The 12,973-nt window shown below is 46.4% G+C and overlaps 1 protein-coding gene across 1 annotated transcript; it reads right to left on the bottom strand.

Moving 5' to 3' along the window:
• Positions 1 to 9,330: 9,330 nt before the first annotated feature.
• LOC100845869 (cytochrome P450 77A4) lies at positions 9,331 to 11,309 on the bottom strand. Its single transcript, XM_003581142.3, has one exon. The coding sequence runs from the start codon at positions 11,221 to 11,223 to the stop codon at positions 9,652 to 9,654; it is 1,572 nt and encodes a 523-aa protein (XP_003581190.2). The 5' UTR covers positions 11,224 to 11,309; the 3' UTR covers positions 9,331 to 9,651.
• Positions 11,310 to 12,973: the final 1,664 nt, after the last annotated feature.

Here is a 12,973-nt window from a genome sequence, read left to right as displayed (position 1 = left end):
GAAAAAAGAAAAAAAAGTTACCTCAGCAGTGGCGGCGGCCAGGGCGGCGCGAGGCAATGCTTGACGAGGATGTGGCCGCCCGATCCGGCCGGGGGTGGTCTTCGCAGCCCGGATCCGGCGGGGGGGGGGGGGGAGGGGAGGTGGGCAGTGACGCGGGCGGAGCGGCGCGGCGGCGGCGGCGCGAGGGGAGCAGGTGGGAGGCGGCGCGCCGGCCCGAGGGGAGGAGGCGGCGGCGGCGCGAGGTGGAGGGGGTCGAGCGGGCGATGCAGAGGGAGTCAAGCAGGAGAGTAGGTCGGGGAAGGAGACGCGGGCGAGTTAGCGCCTTAGCGGGGAACGGGTTCAGATTTTAAATCAACCCAATAATCAACTGTCATAATTAATTCTCGCGGAAGTACTTAGAAATACTAGAAAGTACTCGCCAAAGATGTGCCACCAAAGATGTGCTTTTGCTGTTGGGATTCTGACGTGAGGGATCAGCAGAAGCTCAGCGCTGTTGCTCTTACACATCTAACCTCTCTTCCCTGTTCCTTTGAGCTCGTACGAAGGTACAATATCTCAACGAGTCGTCAGTTTTGTCTCACCCACCACCTTATGTTGGTTGGATGGCTGCTGCTAACCAGGAGATTAAAACGTCCTTTAGCTGAAAGGGTTCATCGGATCGTTCTATGTACCATTCCATCCGTTTCATAATTCTTGTCGAAATATTATATGTAACTAAACGTTTTTAAAAATCGATACATCTAATTTTAGGCAAATTTGAGAAAAATTATGAAACGAAGGAAGTATCATTTAATAAGCTACAGGAAATAATGAACTTTGATTCTAGGTAGCTGCATGTGGTTGGTCCGGTGGTCCTCCAGAGAAATGAGTCATGAACTCGTGATGTTTTTTTTTTCAGTGACATTAAAAAGGCGAAGAATCAAACTTAATCAGACATACCTAACATCACAATATTCTGCCACACAATCTCAGGAAAAACTAACATTTTGAATTGGTATACAGTATTGGTCTGTAGTAGTGCTGGGGGAATGGGGATTTGTACAATACTAATTGGACTACAGTATTGGTCTATGTGAGTCAATTGAGAATCAAATGAATTGAGTATGAGTAAACTATTGGTGTATGGCCTTGTTACATATTCGTTGGAAATGTAATACAGTATGATAGATGACTAAAACATGTTTGCTATTTGAGCTATAATATTATAGTTGATTTAAATAATACAAATTAAATAAAAAATATTTGATTTAAATTATAACCGTTCCAAATTATCCTTTCAAATCAAGCTGCGTGTGATATAGATATTTAGCAAAGTGGTTGAGAGATATGAATAAAATATAAGGGAATGAAACAGAGGGAGTGAGATTTGGAGAATTTGTTAGGGAGGAAATTAATTAATTTGGGGGAATCGTTATAGAGGATTCCGTATAGACATTTAGTGAGCCAAATTTAGATTCTCGCTGGAGTTACTCAAAAAGAGGTGTTATTTTGGTGTTGGGATCCTGATGTGAAGGATCAGCAGCTAGGCACTGTGTTGATCTTGCAAATCTAACATCCTTTCCAAGTTCCTTTGAGCTCGTACAAATGTACAATTAATGTCCAGGAAATTATGAGCACACTTGGGTCTATACAGGTGTCCGTAGCCCGTAGGTGGCTGGTCCAGTATGGCCGAGAGAGAGAGAGAGAGAGCGGAGAGACAGAGTCATGAACTCTTGATGTTGACGGAGAGACGACGAGACAAGTCACATGAACCCCAGATGATTAGCGCACGGCGAGGCCGTATTTTTTGGCTGCGTGCTTGCCGGGGCCTTGGAGGACTAATGAGTGTGGACCGGCTGGTGCCATAATATACCATGAATAATTTCACGTACTTGAGAATCCGGCCATCACGCCACTAAACGCGGTTCAATTAGTACGTGCATGCTATTGATTAGCCGTTCAATTGGTACGTGCAATGCATGCTTAGGTGAGTATACTGACTACCGGATGGGGATTGCCTGCCTCCGTGCTCTCTTCTTTTTTCAAGAGCTCCAAAGTTACTGCTCAAACATTAAGAATCTTATGGCAGAAAAATCTAACTTTGTTTTAAGAACTTGTTCAAACTTTAAGAATTTTTCAAGATATCCATTTTTAGATATAAAAAATTCTAACTTTGTTTTAAGTAAATCTTTGACTAAATAAAAACCTACCGACATCTACAACTCTAAATTAGTTTAATTAAATCCATCGTGACATATAATTTTTTTATTTTTTTGATATTGTAGATGTTAATAGGTTTCTTTATAAACTTGCTCAAACTTTAAGAATCTTTACTTATGAGGAGTCATGATTTCTTATATTTAGAAATGAAGGCATTAGTATTTTTACACGGTGAATCACTGAGGCACTCTGTTGGTCTCCAAAACAACGCATAATGTGTGTATGTTACGTGCATTGCCCCAATATGATCCTTCAGAAAAATGATGCTAGGCAGTACTATAAATTTGAAAAGGACGGAAACCTCCACGTGTCAGCCTCCACCGGCCGTGGATGCCACCAATTGCACGATCTGATGCCACCAATTACAGGTAACCCGTTACCTGTAGCTTTGTGTACCCCCCGTCCAATGAGAAGTACTCCCAAAAGTGCTGTAGCTACGTTGAACGAACGGCGCTCGCCGATGAGCGGGAGGGAATAAGGTCGTAATTAATGACGATCTAGACATCAGTTAAGCCTGTTAATAGTTGTCGTGTCTTAATGGATAGTACAACACAAATCATGCCCCCACTTCAACAGCTAGTTTCTTTTTCCGAAAGTCTTAATTAATTTTGTACTAAAAATCAAACTTATTCAAGTTTAACCAAATTTATAGAAAAATATACCAACAACTCTGAATTAGTTTTATTAAATTCATCATTATATACATTTTGATAGTATACTTGTTGGATATTGTTTCTGGTATAGTTTTCTATATCAAACTTGGAGAAGTTTGATTTGTGACAAACATAGACTTCTTATATTTAAAATGGAGGTAATAAATATGGTAAGGAAGGCAAAGTGGTAGCTAGCCCAAACTGATTTGCAGTTGCATTCGGGTCATGTTATTACAAGGATATTTAAGGCTGCCTTTGTTTAGGCTGGAGCTTAACTCAAACTAGCTGGAGCTGGAAAAACCTAATTTTTTGCTGGAGCTGGAAAGCTGGAGCTAAACCTGACTTGCTGTTCGTTTAGCATGACAGTGAAACAGTGGCTGCTCCCGTATGAAAGTGAAATATCTGTAATGTTCCTGTTTACTGCAATTTTTTATTAAACGCTGAGTTTGATGATGTAAACGCAAATGAAGTTTAAGAGTCAGTTTTGGCGTAAAATACTATTATTGATCTTTAACAATGAGAAAGATACTACTAATGGATCCATTGTCATAATTAATCGTAGTCCAAAAGTTAACCATATAATGTCATAACGGATAATACTAATATTAAGTATATTTTTTCATAGCCTAATTATTCCCTATCGGCCATCAGTCCATTTGCAATAGCTTCACGAGTGGCATTCATGTTCACATTGCCTTATCCCTCATGGTTCCACTCATTTGTGACAACCACATGCAGTCCTCATCACGGTCACACTTATCAAAATCCTCATCGAATATCTCACTCTCTCTAATGAAGTTATGAAGTGCCATGCAAGCAATGATAATGTTGGTTTGCTTCTTTACTGGGTAACTCGAGATATCCAATAAGATGCGCCACTTTTTCTTCAACACACCAAATGAGCGCTCAATTACATTACGGAGTGAGGAATGAGCAATGTTGAACAACTCTTGTTTACCACTTGGTGCTCGGCCTATGGGGAACTCAGGTAGATGATATTTTTGTCCTCTGTATGGTGCAAGATAGCCGGTGTCATTGGGATAGCCAGAATCGACAAGATAATATTTGCCTGCACAATGATGTATGTATTAGTACGAAAAGAACGCATACATACAAGAATGGTATATATGTGATGCATCAAAGTAATTGTACCTGCTGGAGAGTGTGGAAATCTCTTCTTGTACCTGTCAAGTGTGTCTCTGAATATCCTTGTGTCATGTGCAGATCTTGACCACCCAGCTACTCTAGATGTGAATCGCATGTCGAAGTCACATACTGTCATGACATTCTAAGTGGCATACCCATGGGGACCAACATGGTTAATCATCTCATCAGCTGGCACAACAACTGGTATATGCATACCATCAAGTGCACCAATGGACAGAATCACAACTAACACCAGTTCATAGCTACAAAAATTCCACACTTGGACAGTTCATAGTTTTTATTGATAATTTCGAACTAATACATTTATATTTCAAACAAAATAATAAATTACTAAACTAAACTAATCAATAGCTCATCTACGATCAGATTCTGAATCCAAGTAGATGACCTGCTTCTCAGGCGTCCAGGCCTCCAACGTCGGCGACCAGGGCTCCTCCTTCACCTACACCGGTGGCGGTGTAGGTGCGCCGACGCTGAACGTGGAGAGGTAGAGGGTGGCCCCGAAGTTGGGCTAGTTGTTGCCCAGCTCCTCAAAGGCCGACTGCTCCATGGCGGCCTGGAGTTGGGCCTTGCTCTTCCTCGACGGCTAGCTGCTCCGGCGCTGCCTCCACTTTGGAGAGCTGCAGGGGGGCCTGGAGGTCATCGTCGTCCTCCTACTCATCCTGCTTGACCGGCGTCAAGCTGGACGCCGACGTTGCTTCTCGATGAGTCCACCCTCTCTGTCCATGTCCCCTTCCTTTTTTCGCTAACCAAGCCAGAAGCACGATGGACGAGCTCCCCAAAGATGTGTGTCGGTTCGTAATAAATCTACTCCGTCCGTCCCGAAAAAGTATCACTTAATCTCTACTATGGTGAGACTTGTTTTTGAGACGGTATTTATGGTTACCGGTTGGTAAGTGCATTTCCCAGTCCCCTAGAAATTGGGTTTACTGAATATTGTTTTCAAAACTTTTGACCTTACGTCACAAGTATGACATCTTTTTCAAGAGAAAAAGCTTCGAACACTATGCTATGGTTGTTTTTGAATCATAAATATAGTTATATTTAGGAAATAAACTTTGCGAACTGTTATGGCCATTTGGCGTTTGATTTTTTTTTCCAATCGCTCGCATACATGCGGCCGTACTCCATTCCACAACATAAACGGAGCAGTAAGTTCAAACAGAAGTGCGGAAGAAGTTTGAAAAGTAAAAAGGAACAAAAGGTGAAAAAAGCAGGACTATAGCCGCCTTGGCTAAACCAACTCCATCCAACTATTACAGGCAACATGATAGCGCAAAAGAAAAGCAACATTGGCAATTAAGCCCCGTCTCAGCTTCATCACTCTTCACCTCATGTAGCCGTTCCTCAACAAGTGTCTTCGATCGTCAGGCGACGTCTCTTCCTGGATGCTGCATCACAAAGGTCTAGCGCCATCCTCTGAAGGTCAGCAGCTCCTCTCAGCAATACCTCCTTGTCTTCTTCGTTCCGTAGTTCTGCCCAATAATGTAAAAAGGCACATGCACGACAGATCAAATCCACTGGGTCCTTAATCAACTTATCCTCAAAAGAAGCAGTATTACGACACTTCCAAATAGCCCAGCACACCACAACTAATCCTACGATTTGCAAGTTAGCAGACAACTGTATCAAATCCGGCAACCACCGGAAGTAGTGAGAGAAACAGTTTGGCCTCATTTTGGCCCCTAACAAATGGCTAACAACACTCCACACATCACCAGCAGCTGCACACTCAAAGAAAAGATGCCATATAGTTTCATCCATTGAACAGAAACGACATGTGAAATCTCCCACCCAATTCCGTCTCTTCATGTTGTCATTTGTTGCAATTGCATTGTGCCGGATTAGCCACATCCAGATCTTAATCTTTAAAGGCAATTTAGCTTTCCACAGATGTTTGAATGATCTATCTGGGCCTCGACCAGCCAATATAGAGTACATACTCTTCACCATGAACCTACCAGTTCTAGCTGTTCAATAACCATTGAGATCTATCAGTTTCAGCATTAGAAACCTCTAAGAACCTACAAACCCTTCTAGCATATTCTTCTAAATTAAGAGATCTAAGTCTAACTATATTCTGAATTGCAATTGCCAATTTCTGTTAAACATTTCATTCACAGTGATCTCTCTGAATCAGTGCACACAACAAATAATTCATGAAAAACTTCTTTTAGTGGACCTTTACCTATCCACCAATCGCTCCAGAAATCAGTTCTACAACCATTACCAACCATCATCCTCCTGCCCTGCATATATAGTCCCTTAATCTTTAGTAGGGTTTTCAAAAATAGGAGAGTCTGAAGCATTAGGTAAGATCTGCCTTACACATAGATTGTCCCCATATTTTCTGAAGGTCACTTGCTGCCAGATGCCAGGGTCATTCTCTAACTTCCACCACCATTTACAAAGCAAACCTATATTGAGATATCTCAAGTTCTTAATCCCCAAACCCCCTTTCTTCTTTGGCCTACAGATTAATTTCCATTTGACCATGTGGTACTTTTTCTTCTGTTGACCTCCTTGCCAGAAAAATTTCCTTCTAAGCTTATCCAAACCCTCTGTGACTGTCAAAGGTAACTGTCGCACCAGTGGCACCCGGGGTACCACCGCCGCACGACGCGTGGGCCCCGTCTCCGGGTTCCCGGAAGGACTTCGTCCCGGGCAGTAGCTACGAGCAGCGCGGCAAGCCACCAGCCTGAAAGGGCTAGCGGGGCTTTAGGGAATATTCCCGCCTGGAAACCTCTCAGGAAGCCACTTCCCGGGAGGGGGGTTCCCGGGTGCGTTGGGCCCAGGCGCTTCCCGGGGGGCGACTTGTCGGGAGGAAGAGTTCCCGGGCACAGGCTCCCGCCTCAAGGATGGGGCCCAGCGAGCGGAGCAACAGCGCCACGCAGACGCGTGGTGGGCGTCGGGTGCGCGGCCTCACCAGGGCGAGGAGTGAGGCGCACGGCTCATTAAATGAGCCAACAGGAGGGGCGTTACCCGTCCAAATCAGGTGAACAGTGGCTGTCCAATCCTACCCTAGGGTTTTAGACCCCTAGCGGCGGAAGTGGCGTCCATGCGTGCCACCAGCTCACCGAGAGGGAGTTGTATGCCTCCCCGTTCGACACTTGTAATGCATGCACCGTGGCACCTGTGGTATCCCCTTGTTTATAAAAGGAGGACCCCCGCCAACGGTCAAAGGGTTCCACACTTTTCCTAGGGTTGGTTCGACGATCACACGGTTTGCCGGACTCACAGTTCACAACTAGGCCTAGTCCAAGAATAGCAAGTAGCACTTAGCAAGAAAGGAGAGAGGGCCCGGGGACCTTCCCCCGGCAAGGTGTAAACACTTGATCCATAATCAATACAAGCTCAGACAGGTAGAACGCAGGGTTTTACACCTCCGGGTGGCCCGAACCTAGGTAAAAACGAGCGTGCATGCGTTCTAGGTTTGTGTGCACCCCGGGTACATCACTTCGCCGGTCGCGAAGGGCCGTCGGCCACGCCGGCGATCACCGGAGCGATCCCCGACGCCCCTGCCGAACCTAAAAGGGGGCCGTGACCGCACGCCCCCGGTGTCGGAACCCCGTGGGACGACAGTAACAAATACATTGACATGTGGTAGATTGGTGCACTGGTCAGGCAAGAATTAATTAGAGTATTTCTGCCACCAATAGATAGAACACTCCCCTTCCATCCATCCAATCTCTTCTGAACTTTATCAACCAGAGCAGCCCAGTCAGCAACCAGCAGTTTAGCACCATTTACAGGTACACCCAAGTATTTTAATGGCCACTTGCCAACCTGCAACTAAACATTTCAGAATTAAAGTGCAACTTCTCAGTGTCATGTCGAACCAACACAACTTCACTTTTTTGGAAGTTGATTTTTAATCCAGACATTTGCTCAAACAAATATAGCAGAAGTTTAACATTCCTTAACTCGCTACTAGAAATCACTGTTTTTCCTAGGACAAAAAACTTTACCTAGAGCTGATTTCATTTTTCTTGGTAGACAGGTCTCACACTTAGTTTGGGTGTAAACGAGGCAAATAATACATGGATTATGCATGTCTAAGGAAAATATCAAGAAATCAAGATAATTCAGCTTGTGACACTTAAAAGCAGGAGGGCTTCTCCCTTTAGAAAATGATGGTCGTAGTTTGATGACTGATGATGAGACCATTTGGCCTCTTTGATGGTTCATGCATGTGTAGAATTTGGATCGCTGGTGTTACCTAGTCTGATCAATGCACTGTAGTTTTATTATCCATCGAAGCTCTATGTTACATTGTGGTTTCGTTAATGAAACCGGGAGCTATGCTCCTTCCATCGAATTTTTTTTTTCAGTTACCGTAAATCTCGTCTCCCTGAAAAACAATACTAACAGAACCCCAGTACGTATGCGAAATTAACCTTGGCCCGACATGGGCATTTCCATGTCAAGATTTTTATACGTTCAAGTACCACAGCTGGCGCGTGTTGCTGTCAACCTCCGAAGCATAAAAGGCGGTGCGATCCGTGTCTAGCTCATACATATAGTGTCCGCTTCTTCTTCTTCTTCTTTTTTGAGTGGAAGGAAAATGAAGATACTAATATGGTAATAGTATATGTCTATATATTTGTGTGCAGCTAGCTATTCATGCTAGCTAGCCAGGCCCATTATATCGCGCGCTTGAAAATATAGTTGGCACACGACCGAGAACATTGAATAACGCCACGTACCACGCATGTCCGTTAACTTGTTAACCAATAATGGTGATACTTATGGCCGGAAGTGTAAATAATACGGAGTAGTTAATTAGTTCAAGACAACACACTATATATCGGAATGCCAGCCATGAGGAATTAATTACTAGCTGTACGTAGATTTTCTTTTTCTTTTTCGAAAGGTTACGTAGATTTTTATCATAAGAAGGTAGAGTCTTCGTCTACTCGATCGATCTTTCGCTGATTTGCAATTCAGTACCCATCTGCCAGGAAAGCGAAAGATCGCTGTTGCGGTGGTGCCTAGATGGTACGGTATGCATGCAGTGGAGATAGAAGAGAAAATGATCCCTAGCTCTATGCATGTCGAGATTACTTCCGTTTGTTTGATTTCAGCAAGCAAACGGTTGTAAGAGAGTTATGGTATCAACGACCCAACACGCAATCCAAATAGAAAAGCAAAAAGGTCACTCTAGGAAGTACAGTTTGACTTTGTAACTAATCGTAGCAAGCAAATTTTTTTTTTTTTTTGACACGGTAGCAAGCAATAGCTAACTGAAGTGTAGAAGCTAGGCAAGAAATGAAAAGGCAGGTGCGTAGAGAAAGAGGAGCGGCCAGGAATGTAGAAAAACACCCAAAACAAGTCTGGCTCAATTACAAATACATATTCAAACGTCGACAACCAAATACGTACTTAGCAGTATATAATAGTTCTACTTCAAAATCATACAAACTCGAGAGCGATCGTAATTGTCGATGCATGCATATGCATCTGCCTAGTATTGCCTCTGGCACACGTACATAACCGTATAAACGTACGTACAGCTATTAACTACTATACGTAACACTTGTGTGCACGTAGCTTACGTACGTGCTGATGATCGATCTAACGGAAAGCAGGGGTGCACGTTGTGCGTGTGCGCGCGCGATGGGGATCGATCATATCAGAAGAAGATCTTCCGGGGCGTGACCATGGCGAGCAGCGGCTGTTCCATGACGACGGTGAACTCCACCTTGTCCTTGAAGTCGAGCTTTGGCTGCGACGGGTGCGCTTGCCACTCGAACGCCTGCAGCATCCGCGCCACCATGAGCGCGATGTGCGTCGTCCCCATGGACAATCCGGGGCAGATCCTCCTCCCGGCCCCGAACGGTATCATCCGGATGCCCGCGGACCCCGTCATGTCCGCCGTCTCGCCGCCGGACAGGAACCTGTCCGGGTCGAACTCCGCGGGCCTGTCCCACAGCTTGGGATCCTCGGAGATGCCCGGCAGGAAGATGTCCAGGTTCGCGTCCGCGGGCACGTCGTACCCGGCCAGCTTGCTCCCGGGCTTCACCGCGGCGTGGGTGAGCGAGAAGTACGTGGGCGGGTGCTTCCGGAGCAGCTCCTTCACGAAGGCCTGGAGATACGGCATGCCGTCCGTGTCCTTCTCGTCCACGGGCCGAGTGTCGCCGACTTGCTGCATGATCTCCTCGTGGAGCCGGGCCTGGATGGACGGGTTGTCCACGATGCGCGCCATGGCCCACTCGATGGCCGTGGCCGTGGTGTCGGTGCCGCCGTTGATGAGCTCCGCGCAGAGCGTGACGAGCTCGTCGTCCGAGGCCACGCCGTCCCGGCCCTCGATCCGGAGGTCCAGGAGAGAGTCCAGGTAGGAGAAGGGCGCGGCCACGTCAGGGTCCGCCGGACGCGTGTCCCTGTCCCGGAGGATGGCGCGGCGACGGTTGATGAGCGGCAGCAGCGTGTCCACCTGCTCGCGCCGGACGTCCAGCGCGCGTCTCTGCTGGCGGCGGAAGAAGGGGCGGAGGAACGGGAGGTAGTCGTCCATGCGCACACCCGTGGCGAGCAGCACGCGCTTCATGACGGCGTCGATCCGCAGGATGTGGGCCTCGTCCAGGTCCAGCAGCCCGAAGGTCATGTCCAGCAGGATGCAGAACACCGCGAACCGCGCGTTGCGGAGCACCCACACGGAGTCATCCCCGGCGTCGGCCTCGGCGCGCATCCGGGACACGAACCGGTCCATGGCGCGGCGCCTGGCGGGGCGGAACTCGCGGAGCCGCGACGTGCTCAGCATCCCGGACACCATGTTCCGGCGCAGGGAACGCCACTCGGCGCCGTAGACAGCCGAGTTCACGGTGAACTTGTTGGAGGAGAAGATGTTGCGGGTAGCGTTCTCGGCGGGCCTGCTCGCGAACTCCTGGCCCTTCTGGACCAGGGCCTCGTGGGCGAGCTCGGCGCTGCTGATGACCACGAGGGTGCGGACGCCCATCCGGAGCGTCAGGATGGGCCCGTACTCGCGGCGCAGGTCGCGGATGTAGTGGATGAAGAGCTTGCCCGAGAAGGCCACCTGGAAGAGGTTCCCGACGATGGGCCAGCCCGGCGGGCCGGGAGGGAGCCTCAGGCCCCTGTATTTCCGATTGTACCGCACCACGGCCGCGGCCACGGCTAACGCCACGGCGGCCGTGAGGATCAGCGACATGGCGCCGGGAAGGGTGGTACACGTCGGTTGTTGCATGGACATGGGGTGCGATTAATGCAAGTGCTGGACGACGTCGTCCTGGACGAGATGGGGGAGGGGTAGTGATGATGTGAGTAGGATTTTGAGTTGGTTGCAGATAATTATAGAAGGGCGGGAGGAGAGGTCAGAGGACCGGAGTAAATGAGAGGTGTAAAATGTGGTTGGGGCATTCAATGCCTCCATCAGGAGCCGATTAGCCGACCGATCGAGCACACCTGCATGACTCGAGTGGCCAGACCAGTTGCTTGGCGCGGCCTCGCACCGTAATGCCGGCCGCCGGCCTGGTCCAGCTATTCGTAGTTTTTAGCTTCATGCTCACAGACAACACAGAGGCACACTAGAACTTCTGAGGATTTGGTCAATAACACATTTTTGACGGTTGGGAACTGGAACATCTACTGAATTGACCTTTCCTCCGTCATCAGCATCAGACTAGAAATAGACCAAGGTGAATTGACGTCTGCGTTTCCACGATCAGTCAGCTGCGGATTGATATTCAAAACTAGTAGTTGTGGTTCGACTTTAGTTGAATTATTGCGCTGATTTTGCAGACATCAGGGCAGCCAGAGGGCTTGTACAATGAAGCAAAGCCTGCACAAACGGTGACGACTGACGAAATTACTAGTAACGTGGTCAGATCAGTTTGGTTGTACTTAACTCTGACTGTTATGTCTTGGCATTTTAACGGCTTACACAAATATGCTAATTCCTCTGATCCATATCATACATATTATTTGTCGTCTGCGCAATAATATGGCTCGAACTGAGTACTACTTTTGTTGGGTTCCTGTATTATTATCCTACAAAAGTATGAGTCGTCCTGTTCTTCACGGTGAGATTGATAAGTTGGAATTTAATTTAGTCAAACTTTGGACAAAGTTAGAATATAGTGGTATTTATATTGGGAAATGGAGGTAGTATTTTGGAAGGTAGATCTTTATGATCACAAGGAAGTAGTAGTACCAATTAAAGAGAGTAAGGAAGAATATCCAAACATAGTAGCTTATCTAAATTTGATAGTGGTTACTCGAATTTGTCTAGGTAAACATTTATCTGTTCTTATTTTCCAGTTGTAGCTAACATGATATAAACACAAAGAGAACAATCTATTTTCAACCCGAACTTGTAGACAAATCTGGATCAGAACTTAACCTTTGAATTCCTGAATTTCAGACCCTGACCTTACTGATCCCGGTCAATTAAGCCTTTTAATCCCGAAAATGGTGTTTGGCGGACTGTTTTTGTTGACGTAACACCTGGATTGCTGGCTAAGACTAGAGAAAGGACCCAAATGATGCTCTCGTATCTCTTATTTTTCTAATTTTGATATTTTTAACTATGTTTATGAAATAACTAACAAGAATAAATATTACTAATTTTCTTAGAGCCTCTTCAGATATATTTTTAACTATGTTGGCTAAGGTCTTCTGATATATTTTCTTAGGCGGGGCGACGGCTTGGCTCGCCGCTTGCCAGAACCGGCACTCCCTGCGTGTATGCTCTACTACTGCTGCCTAGGTCGCCGCTCGGCAGGTCTGGAAGGCTCGCTTCGAGGGAAGAATACTGATGTCCTCACCAGAAACATGGTAGTTTTTTTTAAAAAAAAATTGTGGGTAATTTTCTTCGGTAATTTTTTCAGGTATAATCATATAAGAATAAGTAGCCGGGACCCACATACAGTGCTCACTCACCAGATCCTAAGACACACTTCATTATCCCGACCTAGCCAAACAAGGAATTTCAGGTTAAGGTT

This window comes from Brachypodium distachyon, chromosome 5, assembly GCF_000005505.3.
Source record: "Brachypodium distachyon strain Bd21 chromosome 5, Brachypodium_distachyon_v3.0, whole genome shotgun sequence".
Classification (NCBI taxonomy): domain Eukaryota; kingdom Viridiplantae; phylum Streptophyta; class Magnoliopsida; order Poales; family Poaceae; genus Brachypodium; species Brachypodium distachyon.
This window is presented reverse-complemented; position numbering and strand designations above follow the sequence as displayed.